The sequence below is a fragment of the Esox lucius genome, chromosome 6 (assembly GCF_011004845.1).
Source record: "Esox lucius isolate fEsoLuc1 chromosome 6, fEsoLuc1.pri, whole genome shotgun sequence".
NCBI classification, from domain to species: domain Eukaryota; kingdom Metazoa; phylum Chordata; class Actinopteri; order Esociformes; family Esocidae; genus Esox; species Esox lucius.
In genome coordinates, this window is record NC_047574.1 from 27,178,932 (window position 1) to 27,199,811 (window position 20,880).

Consider the following 20,880-nt stretch of genomic DNA (forward strand, 5'->3'; position numbering starts at 1 on the left):
AAAAACCTCAGACCGAGAACCCAAGTGGACTTTATTGCTGTGCTTTCCTCAATGCATTTGAGTGGGTGAGGGTCTGAGGACACTGCTAAAATCCCAACAGAGAAAAGAAGAATAATCTCTGTGTAAGAGAGCAGCACAAATCCATTTCACAGCAGAGAAATGAAATATTCTCAGAAGAAAAAAAAAACTAGTTTTAATTCAAACTGACAGGCGAAGCATCTAGTGTGCAGCTATGGAACCATCGAACTTCAAATTGATATGTGGCCGATGCCATGTATTCATGTGTTTCCCCTTCTTGCTTGTCTGGGATTCATTCTTTTTTTTGCCTTGGTCTGGTGAAGGAGGTGAAAAGGGTGCACTCCATCTGCTGTTGTCCTTACCGTTTGGAGACTGGACATAACTCTTTTTGTTGGGTCTTTGCATAATTTATCCCCATTGATCAATATTCAAAAGTCGTTCGCTGACATTGACAAAAACTCGTGCCAGACTGGACCTTGAGGTGCAAGGACTCTTCATGCATTGTAGTCTACTGAGCACTATGGTCTTGAATATACAGTAGATGACATTACTGTACCCGTAATTACTTCAAATGGATGTACTGATTCAGACAAAAATAACAGTTGCACATACGTCAACATGGCTGCATACAACATAATCCTGCGCAATAAACCCTCTCTAGATTAAACATGATTGAAAAATGAATTATTTAAATGAATGCTCAACAGTGAAGAGCTCAAACAGACATTCAAAAGACAAAAATTATTGCATTATATTATTTATTAAAGTTTTACAAAATTGTGAGAGAAAGCAAGCTGCAAAGAATAACATTGAAAGACTATAAAGATCTTTTCAACATGGCACTGAATGGGAAAAGACCTTTGACCCCCTACGTGTATATGTTTCAGTTTCCTCTTGCGGCTGAGGGGGATCAGGATATTGTGCCATGAGCCACTGGGATTGTTCCTACGGGAAGTGGTGGTGGGGGGGGTAGGCGGATTGCCATGAAGAGATGGATAGGATAGAGAGTGATTTGAATGGAAGCGCACTGCCTTGGAGAGATGGGGTGTGGGGGAGGGAGAAGAGCCATGGAGAGCGTTACTCAATTGTCTTCAGGGGTTGTGCCGGCCTGAATTTATCTGTTGTGAAATGTGTGAGCGCTTCTTTGGCTGATGCGGCCCATGTCTCTGTGTGAGATGCAAAGTTAGGAGGGGAACAAGGGGAGAGATTGGACACCTGGGGGGACGGCGCTGTATTGTGAAGAAAGGTCTGGAAATGCAGATTCCCCACAAGGTTGAGGGCCCCCTCCCCATGGAGTACAGTTTATCACCATTGCCTTGATCCCCCAGTTCCTTGCAATTCCCAAACCTTTGACATCAATCCACTGTATACACTAGAATATTACTTTACAGTACATCCCTCTGTGGCTACTGAGAGCTGCTTGACTGGCCATGTGTGGTTCAATACTTTACAGAGATTTATTTCAAAGTTTATTCATATGATTTTTATTGCAGACTTCATTGGTATGTTTTTTTTGTTGAGAAATATTAATTATAAATAAAGGCAAATATGACCTAGAATCATCACAAGAGAAAGATAAGAGCAAGAGAGAGAGATCAGAAAAGAGTACATAGATAGGCATACTATGAACAGCAGTTGATAAGCAACGGTTTTCTAGGGTTTCTGTTTGGGTGGTTTGGAAATAGGATTACGGTTAGAGTTCAGGTTCAGTTCAAGTTTAAAAAAAGGGTTAAGGCTAGTCTGTTCATTCACACAGCATCTGCTGGCCTCTCTCAATTAAATGTTTCCAAAGAAAGAGGTGGGTTAATGATCCCAAGATCAAACCCAAGAAATGGGAAGTATGCAACCATTTTCCATGATTTCTGTTGCAATTATTGGGATCATTGAACATATGCTATTAGATCAGTGCTGGCTCTCTCCCTGAGGCATTCCATCCTCACTAAACACCGACAAAGACAAGTAATAAATGGTGACTGTTCAAGCAAGGCCAATGAGTGGGCCAATTAGCACATTAGGCAGTGCTGAGTGGATCCTTGGTGTTATATGTCCTTGTAAATAATGCTGCCAGCCTCATCCCTGTCCCTCTACATGAAAGCATTGGTTTAGGATATGGTCCAAGGGTGATTCAGAACAGTCAGTCATACCTCATGGTGTATGTATTAGTATTACTAGCCTATTTGTAACACTGTAACATGGTCAACACCACACGAGCCACAGCCAACACTAAAAGCAACTAAGGTTAAATCCCAAATGAAACCTTTCATCTCGTCCTTCCACTTGATGGAGATCTCCATTGAGGATTTGTAGTCCAGGACTAGAGTTAATATCTGGGAGACATTTATTCCCTAAGTATGGCCCCTTATTACACCTTCCCATTCAGATCAACCTGATGCATCTCCATGCAGTCTGAAGGAAGATCCTAACTAGCTCTTCTGGTGGAGAAGAGGAACCAGGCACAGGCAAAGCAGCATTCAATGTAATGTTTTAATGTAAAATAAACACAGAGCACTTAAACAGAATGAAAACAAAGTCCTAAACAAAAGGAAACACTCCCCACTTCCATGAAACATACCGAGACAGGGAACAATAACCGACAGGTGAGGGGAGCAGAGGAGAAACACATACTGATGACTTAATAGGGACCTGGTGTGCGTTATGATTGGAGACAAGACAATGAATGAGTCCGGGGTGAGTTTGTGAATAACTGGAAACCGGAAAGAGCCGGAAATGATGGAGCTGTCCGTCACCTCACCGTCACAGCTCTAGAGCAATCAGTCTGAAAGCATGCGAACATGCTTGCAGATACCCTTCATTCCAGATATATTATTTTAATAAACTGCTTATAACTCCCTGGGTAGCAGATGCAGAGACATACAGATTGTGTTTGTATATTCATCTTACCTTAGCCTCACTGTAATCCTGCAGTATCTCTTTAATAATGTTTATCTCATCCGGATAGTCCCTTCAGGGCTTTCAAAAGGCATCTCACTATATAGTGTAAGAATTTACAGGGCAAACCAGAAAATCTGCACATTTGTCCTGGGAGAGACAGATCCTTACACGTTACTGTCCACTCTTGCTTTTTGTCTTCCTTTTCTTTACCATCTTCCCATCTGCCTCAAAGATAATATATTCCAGTACTGGTGAAACAAGATGAATGTCACTCAGCGGCACTGTTTTGATGCAAGATATTTCCAGAGTTTACCTACAATGGGGACTGTGTGTGTGTTTGTGTGGAGGGGGCCATTTGAGGTGACCCAGTTCCATAATGACGTGTTACAGTATCAGCACTCACATACATGGACATTTTCATGGCAGAGCTGGACCTGTCAAACATTTCTCATTACAAAGTTGAGGTCAACACTACTCAACATTGCAACAGTCTGCTGCTCTCAGAATCCTATAAGCTTATTTAGCACGGTCAGGTAGAACGAGTCACAGGTGCCAGTACCCAGTGAAGATTTCACTTTTAAATGTATTCTGTTAACTCATCCCCAAGTAATTGTGTTGACTGATCCAAAACTCGTATTTGAAGCTTAACCATAGATTGATAAAAAAGAAAAAACAACTTAAATTTGCACCTCCAATGGGCTGAGTAAAGAAAAGTGACATTGAGAATGATACCAGAGTTACTATAATCTTCTGGAGCTAGGACAGATCCATCTCAACTCAGAAAATGTTCTCACATATAATCTAAAGCGCTACTGGCATTGTAAGTCACTGTCTGCATTCATTATGGTCTACTCTAGACATCTAGAACTTGTTGAAAAGTCTGGTGGAGACTTGAGGGAACCTGGAGATCTTCAAGGAACTTCTGTAGTTGAAGTACTATAACTAGTCAATCATATTAGGAAGTTCAGTTAGCAAAGGGTTTCTGGGTGTACACTGCACTGGAGGTGTGGTTTAGTAGAGGCATGGCTTTAAGATAAAGTGCATATTATTTTGACATTCTGTTATAGTACATTTCAATCCTGTTTTTTTGTACTGTCTTCACCTATTGATTTTCTTTATGAGGCTTCAATAAGGTTAGATTTTTTAGTGTTGGCTGTGGTTTCTGAGTTGGTTGTGTGCCAGTTAAAATCACAAAGTAGGAATTAAATATTTCTTGCAACATTTAATCTACAATGTTGAAATTATGGGATATGATTATTTGTTCAAGATATTTTGTAATTTGCTTTGGCCTTTAACCTAACATGAGCAGGAAAGACATTTACGCTAATGGGTGACCACAAATATTTATCTGAAAGCCATGCTTTGAATACGAAATACCTCTAGCCTGAGATGGGCCATTTCTAACCTACAATGCAATGCATTTTCAATCAAGATACTTTAGTATTTTGTATTTTCTAAAATTTATTTCAGCAGTCCTGACTGAAAGGTGTTGGTTATTGGTTTGAAATCATTAGAACAATAATATCCTAAATGCAATGCAAGTGTTTATTTTTGCAATTTGTTCATTGAGAGTATACAGAACAAACGGGTTGGTTTTCATCCAGCACTAAAACAAATATCAGACCTGAGGCAGAAGTGTTTTTAAGTTGCATTGTAGAAGAGTGTTTTGTTTCTTGTTTTTCTGAGAACGTGGTACAATCCAAACAAAAAGGCAATCAGCAGTACAAAGTAATAGGAAACCATAGACTGTGATAAGCAAAACAAAACATTGGCATAGAACAATACCGTACTGCGTATTAATCTGGGAGAGAGACGTTACATAATCCTAAAGCTAACGAGGATTAGGTAATATTTAAAACACTTAAGCGTTACTTGCATTACAATCTATGGTGGGTATGCCTATCCATGCTGTGCATCATCTTGTTCTCTCTGTGTTGCTGAAGGCAGGTGCTTCCTAACAATAAATAGAGGGAGACAAAAAGCAATCAATGAACCCAGGTGTTAATGAGGAGTTCACTGATCACCACCTCCCCTGGGAGGTCGCTGTTACTCTGCTTTTCCCAGATGGCTCCTGAACTCCCTCAAGAGTGAATTTATTTTTTTATATTTAATAGGATATTTGCAGTTATTATATTATAATTTTTTTTGCCCCTCCCTGCCTTATCTTGTGATAGGCTGCTGCTATAATATATAAAACTTTTAAAAACCTGCATCATAAAAAAGATTCCGGTGTGAACATTTATGTTAAGTGTTCCCTGAGTAATGTCTTTGACCTGGAAAGGTTCTTCCATGGACTTTTGCATTAAGAGTGTAGAACCAAATGGACACTGCACATGACTCTGTCATATTTGGTTCCTAATATCACACTCTGTAATGACAGAAAAATGTACTGTGACTGTGACTGTGAGCACAGAGAGGACATGTTGGCTTGCTAGTGTACAGGGATTAATGTATCTGCCGCCTACACTTGGCATGATCTGCTTCCTTCAATGTTCCTCACATCACTAACCAGGCCCCAGGGCTTCTTCCATTCGCAAGCATATTTAGATTTCAGATTATCATGCACAAATGGACAGGACTACCACAGGGGAAGATGAATGTGTTGTTCAATGTTCATTCTCTGCTCAATTCCTGGTTAAATAATTATCTCCCTGCTCTGCTACATGCCTTTAAGGCACTGTTTCCCAAACTAGGTTTGAAAAAGGGTATCATAAGTTAAACTGTAAACAAATGGTGCCTGGTACATAGCACTGTGGTTACCAGTTGGGGTTGTGTTAATTCCTACAAACGTGGCTCTCACCTTTTACCTGTTCAAGCAAAAATGTTAATAAGGACCACATTCCTGACTCTCAGTGACATACATATTTCCTTCAGAATCTATTAGAACACTGGGGATAAATATATATAATGGGGGAGTCACCAAAAACGTATATAAAAAAATGGGTCAGATAGGAATCGCTGGGCCCGTATATGGAATCTGTTCTGCGTTTCGGTAATGATCAGTTAAATGTCTAGAGAACGCAGAGCAAGGGGGAAAATGGGATTTGTCCATTAGGATCATGGTAAGCCAATTATGAAACATGTGCTTATCACATTTCATTCTACAGTAAGTTATTAAGAGGCTTTATAATTTGCTGACTCTCCCCTGCTCACAGCAGTTTAAGCTTTTCTGGAGATATTGTCCATCTTAACTGGCAGAGGTGACGGAGGCAGGTTAATAAGGCTAAATAGCAAGAACCGATAGAAACCCACTTCCGTTGAAACTCACAAACATATTTCATTTCTTTTTTTTTCTTCTGTTCTTTTCTTTTCTCAGGATCTTAGAGAACTCGCTGCTCTGTGCTGAAGTGAAGGAGGGAGAGATTCTGCCTCCCACAATTCATAAGCTGATGAAAGGATACAACAAGTACCTCAGGCCTTTCTTTGACAGTAAGGGAAACTGCACACATCCCTGGAAAATGATATGATGCTCAAGGGGCAGTGCGTGTGTGCCCAGCTGGGTGTGTGTAAGTGTATGCAGTTGTGTTTGTGTGTCTGTCTGTGGGATTACGTGCCTGCCATGTTCTCATATTCATTTTCAGATTACCATATTTTGACAAGGCTATGCATAAATCTATCTGAGATTTTACCTGCCAGATGGAAGCAATCTCATACAACTTGCACAGCCCGGTATGTGCATGATGATACATTTGCTAAATACTAAACACTTACTACATGATACTAAAACAGCCACACACCAGTTGAGTAAGCAACTGACAAACTGTTATTTCCCTGAGCACAGTCAATATTCCTTTGAATATTCAGCACGACTTCCTAATATGGATGCCGTTCCATGGTTCATATTTCCATACATAGGACTACTGAGTGTGACTAATACGGATGCCGTACCATGGTTCATATTTCCATACATAGGACTACTGAGTGTGACTAATATGGAGGCCGTACCATGGTTCATATTTCCATACATAGGACTACTGAGTGTGACTAATATGGAGGCCGTACCATGGTTCATATTTCCATACATAGGACTACTGAGTGTGACTAATATGGAGGCCGTACCAATGTCGTCATTTCTATCAGTTTCAATGAATTATTTCACTACTGAATGGAACGTCCTTATATGGAAGACTTACCGAGGTCGATATTTCCATGCAAACGATCACTCAGTGTGACTCCCTAATATGGATGCCACAGTCGAAACCTTGTAGAGACTGTGGCATGTCGTATTGTTGCCTTTGATCCTCTGTTGCCAGTTCTAACAATTCCCTTGTTACTGTCATTGTCAACCCGAAAGAACGTTTCTGAAAATGTGATTAGGTTTTAGTTTTTTCCTGCTGTTTGATCAGTAATCTCCGAGACTGAACCAGATCAAAGCAGGTCTGATCCCTATGAATGACACACATGAGGCCAGCGTCCTGGAAAGGAGGGCAATACTTACAGAAATAAATGAAAACACATTCATGCATGTATGCACACAGACACACAAACACACCCACATGAATACACTCCCTACACAGTCCCCAGTGTGGGTGAGCATGATACGTCTACACAATCATTTGTTTATTTTGGTTTCAGTTTTGCTGTCACAATTTTACCAGCTTTTCTTTCTAGGGTCCAGAAGAATCCGGGCGTGCGTACGTACAGAATTCACAAATGTTTGGTGACCTTGTTTTCGGGCAAGCAAGACCAGGAATCATAGAAAATGATTATACAAGAACAAGTGAAAAGAAACAGAGAAGCGAAAGAAACAGAGGAGAAGGTGGAATTGAGGAGCCCATATGTATGGATAGCATGACCACTATTATTGTTGATGATCAGCAATATACATTTTCCAAACATCCTTGTTTGTCTTCAGGTGTTTTGTAAAACACTGTTATGTGACTGCTTGTAGTGCTTTGGAGCACATCTATGTTTTTGTTCTCTCTCAATCTCTCTCAGCTCACCCTCTCCATCTCTATTTCTGTCCTTCCTCAATTCAATGCCATACACCTTGACACAGAAAAGAAAGCACTAACATTTCACTGTCTCTCACATTCAGTCTGTTTCTCCCTCTGTTTCCCTGTCCTCCCTGTCTCCCTCTCTCACGTCTGTAGATGGGCCAGTGACCGTGGCAATGAGTTTGGATATTGCCAGCATCGACACCATATCAGAAATCAACATGGTGAGATCAATGTCCTCCATCGTAGACAGTGAAAGTAAATACGTAGCGCTCCTGGTCGTCAAGCCTTTCATTGATAGCCCAGTAAGCCATTAGACATGAGGCTGCACGGTGATGGAAGTCAGTCAGCGTTGTAATGAGCGTTGACATTGCCTTCCAGGACTACACGGCCACCATCTTCCTGCGTCAGCGCTGGACTGACGAGCGCCTGATCTTCGAGGGGAACAAGAGCCTGAGTCTGGACGGCAGGCTGGTGGAACTGCTCTGGGTGCCGGACACCTTCATTGTCGATTCCAAAAAGTCCTTCCTTCATGACATCACTGTGGAGAACCGGCTGATCAGGATCTTTCCCAATGGAACCGTTCTTTACGCCCTGAGGTGGGTCTTCCGGAGAAACGTCCTTGCGTTACATTTCTTTGACCAGACGGGTCAACTCGTGGTGATTTCACGTGGTCATAGCAACGTCAATCAGAATTGACCTCACCACCTCCTACAAACATTAGCAGATGTACCTGAAAGAATGTTGCAGAATGTAGTTCACCATTATGGAGAACTATCAACATTAATATGGAAGTAATTTAGCATGCTGTTATCCAGAGCAACATACACTGGTGGGTGTATATCTACCCATTCATTCTCATACAGGCCCCCCGTAGGAATCAAACCACAATCGTAAGAAACAGGAAGCAACACTCACAGCAAGGTTGAAGTGAACTGTGGTGGAGGTGGTGGCGCTATAGGGATTGCACGCGAGTCACTCTGCATCAGGGCGTCAGTTAAACAAAGCGTAAAATCATCAGCATTGACTGTGGTGATGTTGCTGCAGAGATATGGAGGTGCCGAACAGACAGCATCCCTGCTTCTGTTTATTGGTACATTTTTCATTTAGGCACAGAAGTACAGCTGCCCTCCATGGTTCTGTTAAAAAAGGGAATCCAAAGCAACACACTACAGAGGCTATGATGTATTTATTTCGCCTTCACCAACATTCGACAGACCAGATGACTTCGTAAGGGCGTCCAGGTCATAGCTGTCCAGGGTGCTGACTTCTTTTCCAGGCTTATATGATGGTGCTGACCGGACAGCCGTTGAAGGGGTCTATTTAGATTCAATGGCTCGGTCGATGATGCACTGCATTGTGCTGGTGTCAGTTGAGTGGTAAAATATGTGTGGGGTTAGCGGCTTGTCTATATAAATATATATATATATATGTGTGTGTGTTTGTGTGTGTGTGTGTGTGTGCCAGGGTTTGTTGTGTTTGTATTGGTACAGTGTACATTGCATAGGTGTGTGCTGATTCTATCACTGGTTGTATCAGTGTGTGTGTGTCTGTGTGTGTGTCTGTTACACACCAGAACTCATGTGGATGCATAAAGACATATTGCATTTACAGCATGGATGCCAACCACATTTTCCCCCGGGGGCTGCATTCAGTCAACTGAAAATGGGTTATATTTCCTCTACTGTCAGACTTGCCAAAAATAGTCCCCGTCCATGGTTTTTGGAATTTCCTATGCTCTCTGACTGTCTAGCTTTAACTTTAGATTATTAGCAAAATGAATATGGTCAAAAAATAAATCACAGAATATAGGTCTATTCTAATTTGCTGTTCTATTCATATTTTTTTACAGTCTCAATATGACTTGTGTGTCTGATGGACCTGACTTAACATGTATGAGCATATGGTAGACTCAGGACGGTTTCTCCTGTGTACGGACGCCGACTGCCTGGAGACCTTCATCTGTCAAAAAGGGGCTGCGGCAGAGTCGGAAGTGTGAGACAAGACGAAGGACACGGGCAAGAGGGCAGGAGGAGAGCTGGGAATGGGTGTTGAAGACCGTCAAGTGGGTGTAACAAGGAACATTCAAGTTCAGATTGATCAGAGGCCAGAGACAGACAGCAGTGTTAGTGCTTTGGAGGTACACCGCGGAATCACACTGAGGTGACTCCGCTCAAGGGAAAGATCATCTGAGGTGGAAAGCTGTTAACCTGCATTTTTCTCCCCTCTTCAGGATCACCACGACAGTGGCCTGCAACATGGATCTGACCAAATACCCCATGGACAAGCAGACCTGCACTCTTCAACTGGAGAGCTGTAAGATTTCCCCTAAGATTTACTTGTACCAAAAGGCAGCAACATTAAGATGTCTAACAATTATAGTAATAGTTTGTGAACATCCCTATTGTAGTTTGAAATGATATGATTCTACTATCATGTCAAAGAGGATACAGAAATGTTACTGCAGTCACAAACTCCTTTTACAGGCTCTTGATTTAGGTGTTGTTCTGATGGATAAAATGAAGGTATTGGGATGACATTTCTATGTTCATGGTGTGTACATAAAGCTTTTGAGCTCACATAAGTGGAAGGAATTCCTTGCACCGAGAGGGTTTGGTTGATGTTCCATACCAGGAATGTCACTTTCGCCACTAGCCAAGAGGCTAAGCATGGCAAGCTATTCAGCTATTAGTTAATGTTATGTAACTAATCTTAATGAATGTACCGCAATACATAACCGAGTTACACTCTTGAATAACCTAACAATTTGCAAACATTTTTTTTTTTTTCTGTATGTCGACAGAGTTACTGCTAGCTTAAACAAAAAAGTCTTCAACAAGTGAAGTGAATATATGAAAAATTTATGTTACCCTCCAAAGCAAATGAAAACATCTAGTGTGCGTAAGAGTGAATTTACTGCTCTATACATGCCACCCCAAAAAATTATGAAATGTCCTTCCTACCTATCGAGAAATTGCATCATTTTGAATCTGGTTCTATGTTTTTAATAATTTTTGTGGCAATTCCTATGTAAACACATGGCACAGATCAGGAAACTTATATTTGTCCCAGCAATTTTGAGATGAGATGAGATGATGCTATGCTATGCTATGCTATGATGCTACACTCACCTAAAGGATTATTAGGAACACCTGTTCAATTTCTCATTAATGCAATTATCTAATCAACCAATCACATGGCAGTTGCTTCAATGCATTTAGGGGTGTGGTCCTGGTCCTGAACTCCAAACTGAATGTCAGAATGGGAAAGAAAGCTGATTTAAGCAATTTTGAGCGTGGCATGGTTGTTGGTGCAAGTATTTCACAATCTGCTCAACTACTGGGATTTTCACGCACAACCATTTCTAGGTTTTACAAAGAATGGTGTGAAAAGGGAAAAACATCCAGTATGCGGCAGTCCTGTGGGCGAAAATGCTTCGTTGATCCTAGAGGTCAGAGGAGAATGGACCGACTGATTCAAGCTGATAGAAGAGCAACCTGCCCTCCCGTGGGCTCACCACCCACAGGAGGGACCATAAGGGGCCGGTGCAGAGAGGATCGGGCGGCAGTTGAAGGCGGGGGCCTAGACAACCCGATCCCCGGACACGGAAACTAGCTCTAGGGACGTGGAATGTCACCTCGCTGGCGGGGAAGGAGCCTGAGATGGTGCGTGAGGTTGAGAGGTTCCGACTAGAGGTAGTCGGGATCACCTCTACGCACGGCTTGGGCTCTGGAACCACACTCCTTGAGAGAGGATGGACTCTTCACCACTCTGGAGTTGCCCATGGTGAGAGGCGGCGGGCTGGTGTGGGTTTGCTTATAGCTCCCCAGCTCTGCCGCCATGTGTTGGAGTTTACCCCGGTGAACGAGAGGGTCGTTTCCCTGCGCCTACGGGTCGGGGATAGGTCTCTCACTGTTGTTTGTGCCTACGGGCCGAACGGCAGTGCAGAGTACCCGACCTTCTTGGAGTCTCTGGGAGGGGTGCTGGAAAGTGCTCCGACTGGGGACTCTATCGTTCTACTGGGGGACTTCAACGCCCACGTGGGCAACGACAGTAACACCTGGAGGGGCGTGATTGGGAGGAACGGCCCCCCTGATCTGAACCCGAGCGGTGTTCAGTTATTGGACTTCTGTGCTAGTCACAGTTTGTCCATAACGAACACCATGTTCAAGCATAAGGGTGTCCATCAGTGCACGTGGCACCAGGACACCCTAGGCCGCAGGTCGATGATCGACTTTGTTGTCGTTTCATCTGACCTGCGGCCACATGTCTTGGACACTCGGGTGAAGAGAGGGGCGGAGCTGTCAACTGATCACCACCTGGTTGTGAGTTGGATCCGATGGCGGGGGAGGAAGCTGGACAGACTCGGCAGGCCCAAGCGTACTGTAAGGGTCTGCTGGGAACGTCTGGCCGAGTCTCCTGTCAGAGAGATCTTTAACTCCCACCTCCGGCAGAGCTTTGACTGGATCCCGAGGGAGGCTGGAGATATTGAGTCCGAGTGGACCATGTTCTCCACCGCCATTGTCGAAGCGGCCGCTCGGAGCTGTGGCCGTAAGGTCTCCGGTGCCTGTCGAGGCGGCAATCCCCGAACCCGGTGGTGGACACCGGAAGTAAGGGATGCTGTCAAGCTGAAGAAGGAGTCCTATCAGGCCTGGTTGGCTTGTGGGACTCCAGAGGCAGCTGACGGGTACCGACAGGCCAAGCGGACTGCAGCCCGGGTGGTTGTGGAGGCAAAAAATCGGGCCTGGGAGGAGTTCGGTGAGGCCATGGAGAAGGACTATCGGCTGGCCTCGAAGAGATTCTGGCAAACCATCCGGCGCCTCAGGAGAGGGAAACAGTGCCCTACCAACGCTGTTTACAGTAGAGGTGGGCAGCTGTTGACCTCAACTGGGGATGTCGTCGGGCGGTGGAAGGAGTACTTCGAGGATCTCCTCAATCCCGCCGTCACGTCTTCCATTGAGGAAGCAGAGGATGAGGGCTCAGAGGTGGACTCGTCCATCACCCGGGCTGAAGTCACCGAGGTGGTTAAGAAACTCCTCGGTGGCAAGGCACCGGGGGTGGATGAGATCCGCCCTGAGTACCTCAAGTCTCTGGATGTTGTGGGGCTGTCTTGGTTGACACGCCTGTGCAACATCGCGTGGCGGTCGGGGACAGTGCCTCTGGGATGGCAGACCGGGGTGGTGGTCCCTCTTTTTAAGAAGGGGGACCGGAGGGTGTGTTCCAACTATAGGGGGATCACACTTCTCAGCCTCCCCGGGAAAGTCTATGCCAGGGTTCTGGAGAGGAGAATACGGCCGATAGTAGAACCTCGGATTCAGGAGGAACAGTGTGGTTTTCGTCCAGGCCGTGGAACACTGGACCAGCTCTATACCCTCTACAGGGTGATGGGGGGTTCATGGGAGTTTGCCCAACCAGTCCACATGTGTTTTGTGGATTTGGAGAAGGCATTCGACTGTGTCCCTCGCGGCATCCTGTGGAGAGTGCTTCGAGAATATGGGGTCCTGGGTCCTTTGCTAAGGGCTGTCAGGTCCCTGTACGACTGAAGCAGGAGCTTGGTCCGCATTGCCGGCAGTAAGTCAGACTTGTTCCCTGTGCATGTTGGACTCTGGCAGGGCTGCCCTTTGTCACCGGTTCTGTTCATAATTTTTATGGACAGAATTTCTAGGCGCAGCCAGGGGCCGGAGGGTGTCAGGTTTGGGGACCACACGATTTCGTCTCTGCTCTTTGCGGATGATGTTGTCGTGGTGGCCCCTTCAAGCCAGGATCTTCAGCATGCACTTGGACGGTTTGCAGCCAAGTGTGAAGCGGTGGGGATGAAAATCAGTACCTCCAAATCCGAGGCCATGGTTCTCAGTCGGAAAAGGGTGGCTTGCCCACTTCAGGTTGGTGGAGAGTGCCTGCCTCAAGTGGAGGAGTTTAAGTATCTAGGGGTCCTGTTCACGAGTGAGGGAAGGATGGAACGGGAGATTGACAGACGGATCGGTGCAGCTTCTGCAGTAATGCGGTCGATGTATCGGTCTGTCGTGGTGAAGAAAGAGCTGAGCCGCAAGGCGAAGCTCTCGATTTACCGGTCAATCTACGTTCCTACTCTCACCTATGGTCATGAGCTTTGGGTCATGACCGAAAGGACAAGATCCCGGATACAGGCGGCCGAAATGAGCTTTCTCCGCAGGGTGGCTGGGCGATCCCTTAGAGATAGGGTGAGAAGCTCGTTCACCCGGGATGAGCTCAGAGTAGAGCCGCTGCTCCTCCACATCGAGAGGGGTCAGCTAAGGTGGCTTGGGCATCTGTTTCGGATGCCTCCGGAACGCCTTCCTGGGAAGGTGTTCCGGTCCCGTCCCACCGGGAAGAGACCCCGGGGAAGACCTAGGACACGCTGGAGGGACTATGTCTCCCGGCTGGCCTGGGAACGCCTCTGTGTCCCCCCGGAAGAGCTGGAGGAAGTGTCTGGGGAGAGGGAAGTCTGGGCATCCCTGCTTAGACTGCTGCCCCCGCGACCCGGCCCCGGATAAGCGGAAGATGATGCTATGCTATGCTATGCTATGATGCTACACTCACCTAAAGGATTATTAGGAACACCTGTTCAATTTCTCATTAATGCAATTATCTAATCAACCAATCACATGGCAGTTGCTTCAATGCATTTAGAGGTGTGGTCCTGGTCCTGAACTCCAAACTGAATGTCAGAATGGGAAAGAAAGCTGATTTAAGCAATTTTGAGCGTGGCATGGTTGTTGGTGCAAGTATTTCACAATCTGCTCAGCTACTGGGATTTTCACGCACAACCATTTCTAGGTTTTACAAAGAATGGTGTGAAAAGGGAAAAACATCCAGTATGCGGCAGTCCTGTGGGCGAAAATGCCTCGTTGATCCTAGAGGTCAGAGGAGAATGGACCGACTGATTCAAGCTGATAGAAGAGCAACTTTGACTGAAATAACCACTCGTTACAACCGAGGTATGCAGCAAAGCATTTGTGAAGCCACAACACGCACAACCTTGAGGCGGATGGGCTACAACAGCAGAAGACCCCACCAGGTACCACTAATCTCCACTACAAATAGGAAAAAGAGGCCACAATTTGCACGAGTTCACCAAAATTGGACAGTTGAAGACTGGAAGAATGTTGCCTTGTCCGATGAGTCTCGATTTCTGTTGAGACATTCAGATGGTAGAGTCAGAATTTGGCGTAAACAGAATGAGAACATGGATCCGCCATGCCTTGTTACCACTGTGCAGGCTGCTGCTGGTGGTGTAATGGTGTTGGGGATGTTTTCTTGGCACACTTTAGGCCCCTTAGTGCCAATTGGGCATTGTTTAAATGCCACGGCCTACCTGAGCATTGTTTCTGACCATGTCCATCCCTTTATGACCACCATGTACCCATCCTCTGATGGCTACTTCCAGCAGGATAATGCACCATGTCACAAAGCTTGAATCATTTCAAATTGGTTTCTTGAACATGACAATGAGTTCACTGTACTGAAATGGCCCCCACAGTCACCAGATCTCAACCCAATAGAGCATCTTTGGGATGTGGTGGAACGGGAGCTTCGTGCCCTGGATGTGCATCCCACAAATCTCCATCAACTGCAAGATGCTATCCTATCAATGTGGGCCAACATTTCTAAAGAATGCTTTCAGCACCTTGTTGAATCAATGCCACGTAGAATTAAGGCAGTTCTGAAGGCGAGAGGGGGTCAAACACAGTATTAGTATGGTGTTCCTAATAATCCTTTAGTTGAGTGTTTATGTATTTTGATGTATTTCGATGAATTTGTTGTCAGACTGAGCTTGTATAGTTTTACATTGCCTAGCAGTTACTGCAACAGTTTTTGCCGGACCGCATAAGCGGAGCCAGCTAAGAACAGCGAACTTACCTACTTTTACGTACTTACTTACTAACTTACTTACTTACTTACTTACTCACTCACTCACTCACTCACTCACTCACTCACTCACTCACTCACACACTCACTGAATGACTGACTGCCAGGCTGCCCCTTGTTAAACAGCGTAGTGGTTAGAGCAGCAGATAGCTGAGTTCGAATCTCCTCGCTGGTGAAGCGAAGTACGCTTTGTGAATTACTTCATATTGACGAAGACTTCGCTTGCCGAAACTGTATATGGTTATATTGCGACTGTTTCTGGCATGGAATAGTATATCTTCAGTCTTGCTAGAAATTGCTCAATTCTTATGATTATTCCTAGGAAGTTAGTAGATACCATTACTGGCTAATAAGCTGTTAAAACGGCCAGTGGCAAAAGCAATACAGTTCATAGACGCTATTTGTGGCGGAGGTAAACTTAATAACAAACGTTAGTCAGTTTAACACAATCCTCAATGGAGTCTAGCGACTGCTGAAACGTGTAATGCTGTCGAGTAGTGGTTGAAGACAATGCTTCTCATGTGGAAGACCTAAGTTCGAATCTATTGAGAGCAACGACATTTGTTATTTCTGGTAGATTCCACAATTTTCTCGTCTTTTCACTTGATGAAAAAGTTAGTTATCGTAGCCTTTATTGATAGTTATTATATAAATACACAAATGAAAGAAAAAAGTCTGTTCTTATGCCATGAAATGAAATCTCTTTGGCAGACTCGCGAGCACGTGCTCAATTCTTATGACTATTCCAGTGCGTTAGTAGATACCAGTAAAACGTATTACTAGCTGTATGCTGTTAAAAATGCCAGTGGCAAACGCAATACATAGACACTATTTGTGGTGGAGTTAAACTTATTAAGAAACGTTAATCAGTTTAACTGTTTCAATGTAATTCACGAATGAGCAATTAACTATTAAAACAGCCAGTGGCAAAGGAGGATTTGTTCACGATAGAGACTAGAGGCTACAATGGCACCCAGCTAAGGTACAGCTCTGTGGTGTAGTGGTTTATGACACAGCCTTTCACATGGGGTGGCAACATTTTCTACTGTGGGCTGGCTAAACTAGGCTTGCCTGGTTTCTTGTTTAAAGATACAAGCTGCTAGTCAACAGAACCAGTCAAAAAATATACTCTAGATAAATACATTTAAGTCTAAACATTTCAGTCTGTTCCACTGATATTAAAATGTGCTTGTCTACTGAAGTTAGATCAAAGATTTATAAATGTCTATAACATCACATAAGTATAACTCGGAAAACTTGGAAAATGTGTTACCATATACACTGAATCTCATTATGACATCCTCAGTCTGTTTACCATAGTCACTTTACTGTCATACATTTTTCTGTTCTTGCAAATATAGTGATTAAGCGTGTCTAATATATGTACAGTATATTTTCAATAGGTCAGTCATTGTGCTGGGAGATGTTGTTTAGTTAGCTTTTTTTTAAAGCTAGCCTTGCTTCTCACTTGCATGCGATCGTGGCTCTATAAAACACTATTGCCTTGCATTCTTCTGGATTAGATTGTGAAAAAAAAACTAGTTCCATGTCTTTTTAACAATGTCTGTCGAAGCTTAATGTTTGCAGATTAAATAGACAGGTTGGAATTTTTAACACGTTATTCCATAGAAAAACTAAAAGTGACACTTATAATTTCTCCTCTACAAATAACTATGAAATTGATGAGTACATTTTGTTGACTTTGGCTCTTTGCTCGCAGTGTAAAAAGACAGCCTTGTTGTAGGGCATCTCTAGCTTTACAGCAATGGACCTTATAACCAGGCAATACTCAAAATAAGACAAAACGTATGCCAGCGGGAGTCTGGTGGAAACGATCATATCTTCAAACAAGCATATACTTATTGCAGACAGACCTCTCTCTGTCTTTCCAACCATCTAATCGATATGTTTACACCTAGACATTTTAAAATCTATGATGACAACAAGAAGCTTTGTTTCCTCAACTGTTTCAAAAACAGGGTTGTGAAACCTGTTTTTGCTCTGTTTTCCACACTTTGCGTTGGAATTGATTCAGTGACTTGGGGGTTAATGTGCAGACTGTCAGTTTTAACCAATATTGGATCAAACATTTATAAATGACAGCAGGTCTTGGACACAGTCCCTGTATTTTAGTTTAACAAATATATTTGGACAATTGGCTTTACAGGTGCTTCTTATAATACAGGTGTGTTTGCATTGTTTGTGCCTGTCCATGTGTAGTCTTGATTCCAGACATGCATTTGCATTTGTAGTCTGTTCTTTGTGTCTGACAATGCAAGTCAATCTGGTCATCAAGCAGGTACATTACAGTGTATTGACCTAGCCAAAACATTAAGTGACTAAAATCCTTTTCAGTTTAAAATATCTGATAATTACCCTTACATACCATCAGTTAATGTTAAAAAGCTGTCTCTGGCAGAGTGTCAGGACTGACACTAGCCCCAGCGCCATGTTTGCAAGTAAAACGTAGAAGGCCAGGACGTTCATAGATGTGTACTTCCTTGAATGTGTGTGAGGAGAAGGCCAATGACAAGCATTGTTTGGGTTCATGTAGCTTACACTGAATACTCCAGAAACTAAAATATATGGAAGCAACGCGAGCATAAGACAAACATAGGTACATTTTGCATTTGAAGGCAAGAGTTGAAGTTTGTATGAACAGTAATGGAAAGTTGGCTCCTACTCTACTTGACAAGTAGGTCACAACTCATTTAGCATATTATTGTTCCAGCTAGCGCTAGCTAACACAATTATGGTTTCATGTTCTTTAGACAGCCATCAACGAGTCTCTGAAATATGGCAATGCATCTAATGCAATAAATAGCCTAGATGGCGTTTTGATTGGTTTAGCTGTTTACTTTGTTTATTCTGTGTTCCGTAGTTATGGAAAGACCTTTCAACTTTAACCCCATTTGAAACAAAAGTCTGTGTTCATTGTTGCAGCAGACGGTTGGAGGTGGCACTGCTTCAGACCGCTCAGTATGCTTGTAGTTAGTAATGACAATGTCAGATCCTAAAAGAGTTATAGAACCGATATACCACTCACTAGGTGGCGTTAAGTTGCATAGTGCACCTTTAAGAAGAAAGCCATGGTGACCTCAGCAATGGCAACAACCTGGTAGACCAAGAATTACCTCTAAAATGGATAAACAAAAAATACTTTCAATGGAACACTGTCCAGGTGGTAGGCACAGATGTGCCAAAGACCTGCCATACACAGAAGTACACCAACAGGATTATGAGGGTACACAACAAGATGCCAACAACTAGTAACACTCGAAAACAGAACGGCCAAGTTACACAAAAAAGTACCCAAAATTAGTCTATAAAGTTCTGGAACAATGTGTTATTCACTGAAGAGACAAAGATGAACCAGTGTTATTAAAAAGAAAGTGTGGAAAACATGGCCTGGTATGTATGGCTTCAACTGGAACAGGCTCACATTTTTTTATTGATGATGTGACTATAGACGGCAGCAGCAAGATGAATTATAAAGTGTACAGAAATATCTTGTCTGCAAAGAACGAAATGCCTCTAAACTCACTGGAAAGTTATTCAGCAGTATAATTAACCTGAACACACTGCCATAACTTCCAGGGAATCATTCAGAGCCAGTAAGTGAGACATTCTTCACTGTCAATCACCTGATCCGAATCCAGTTGAGCTTTAACATGTTGAAGACAAGATTGAAAGGAAAATGGCCCAGAAACAAGGAACTGAAGATGTCTGCAGTACGGGCCAGGTAAATTATAATCAGGATGGATTAGATTTTTTGTGATTTAACTATGTTTATTGACATGTACATTGCAACACAGGCTTTGTTTATTGATTGTGCTAAATCAATGACCTATTGGGGAAAAAGACCCAATTGGAATTTCACACTGTTTTAAGTCCAGAGAAGCTACCTTTCAAGGAGACCCTTAGTGTTGTGATTGATACATAGCATTTGATACACAACATGAACTGCTTCCACCTATGTTCTTTTTATCTGTTTCTTTCAGCCGATCCTCAGTCAGCACAGTACTTATTGAGTGTCTTTCACTGCAGGCATGCTGGAAATCTAGTACATTTGTTTATAGAGAAATCGTTTTCTATCAAGTGGTAAAAAAATTATAATCCCAATGGCTTGATAAGAGCGAGTAGGCTGATTGGTCGGCTGTTAGATCCAGTAAAGGCGGCTTTTCCAATCCTACACAGGGGAAAAAACACTTGTCTAAGCTCTGATTAAAGATATGGCAGATGTGACTGGCAACAGTGTTTGCTACCATTCTCATTCATGTCCATCTATATTTTCAATACCAAGTGGTTTTGCATTGTTGATGGACAACAATTGTTCTTCCTCTCCCACATAAACTCTTAAACATAATCTTTTTTGGATGGATGAATATGATGTCTCCATGGTTTTTGTTGGCGTGTAATGCCTAAGTACTGTATGCACTCACTTTCAGTGAAAAAATAGCAACATCAAATCTTGGGGTTTTGAGCCATTTGCTTCAATTAAACTAGACTGGCCTTTGTGCTTGTTATTTAAGTACTCCAAAGCTTTTTTCCATCATGCTTTATATTATTTGTTTTTGTTTCATATTGCAGTTTATTTTTCTATTTGTTGATCGCAGTCACATATGTAGTCCCTTTACAATAACTTGCCCAATTAGATTTGTCACCAGATATTAGCCAGTCCCTTTGCTTTATCTCTTTCATTGAATACATTGTTCAAGCAACCATCAATCCTTTTAGCATTATAACGGTTTTTTTCTTTGTTGATGCATGCTTAACCATTGAAATGTTCATACATTCTCCCATTGTTTCATCTGGAGGACCCTCCTTTACTGTAGAGGTGGTGGTTGACTGAGGTCCATCATTTCCCACAACCTCAGGTCAAAAGACAACATCACAGCAATCCTCAAGAAGCCACATCCGTGGATGTCCTATTTAACATCCTGACATGGCTCCACATGTCCATCGTCCATTTCACCTTTGTGTTTTATGTCTGTCTGCCCATTGCCACCCATCATAGGTCCTTTACAAAGGACTGCCACCTGCCCTTCAGTAACATCCCATACACAACTCCAGTGATATAAAGCGTGCTGGCCCCCCACTGCTGACCCCTCCCTCCCTCGTCACCCACTGTTCCTCCAGCAGACGG

General features: G+C 43.3%; 1 protein-coding gene across 1 annotated transcript in view; it reads left to right on the forward strand.

Moving 5' to 3' along the window:
* The window catches only part of LOC105010060 (gamma-aminobutyric acid receptor subunit pi), a 68,988-nt gene that overhangs the window by 38,011 nt on the left and 10,097 nt on the right, over positions 1-20,880 (forward strand). Inside the window, exons 3-6 of the mRNA XM_013134278.4 lie at positions 6,227-6,339; positions 8,004-8,071; positions 8,229-8,446; positions 10,081-10,163. Coding sequence (XP_012989732.1) covers positions 6,227-6,339; positions 8,004-8,071; positions 8,229-8,446; positions 10,081-10,163 — 482 coding nt within the window. The remainder of the gene's footprint in view (positions 1-6,226; positions 6,340-8,003; positions 8,072-8,228; positions 8,447-10,080; positions 10,164-20,880) is intronic.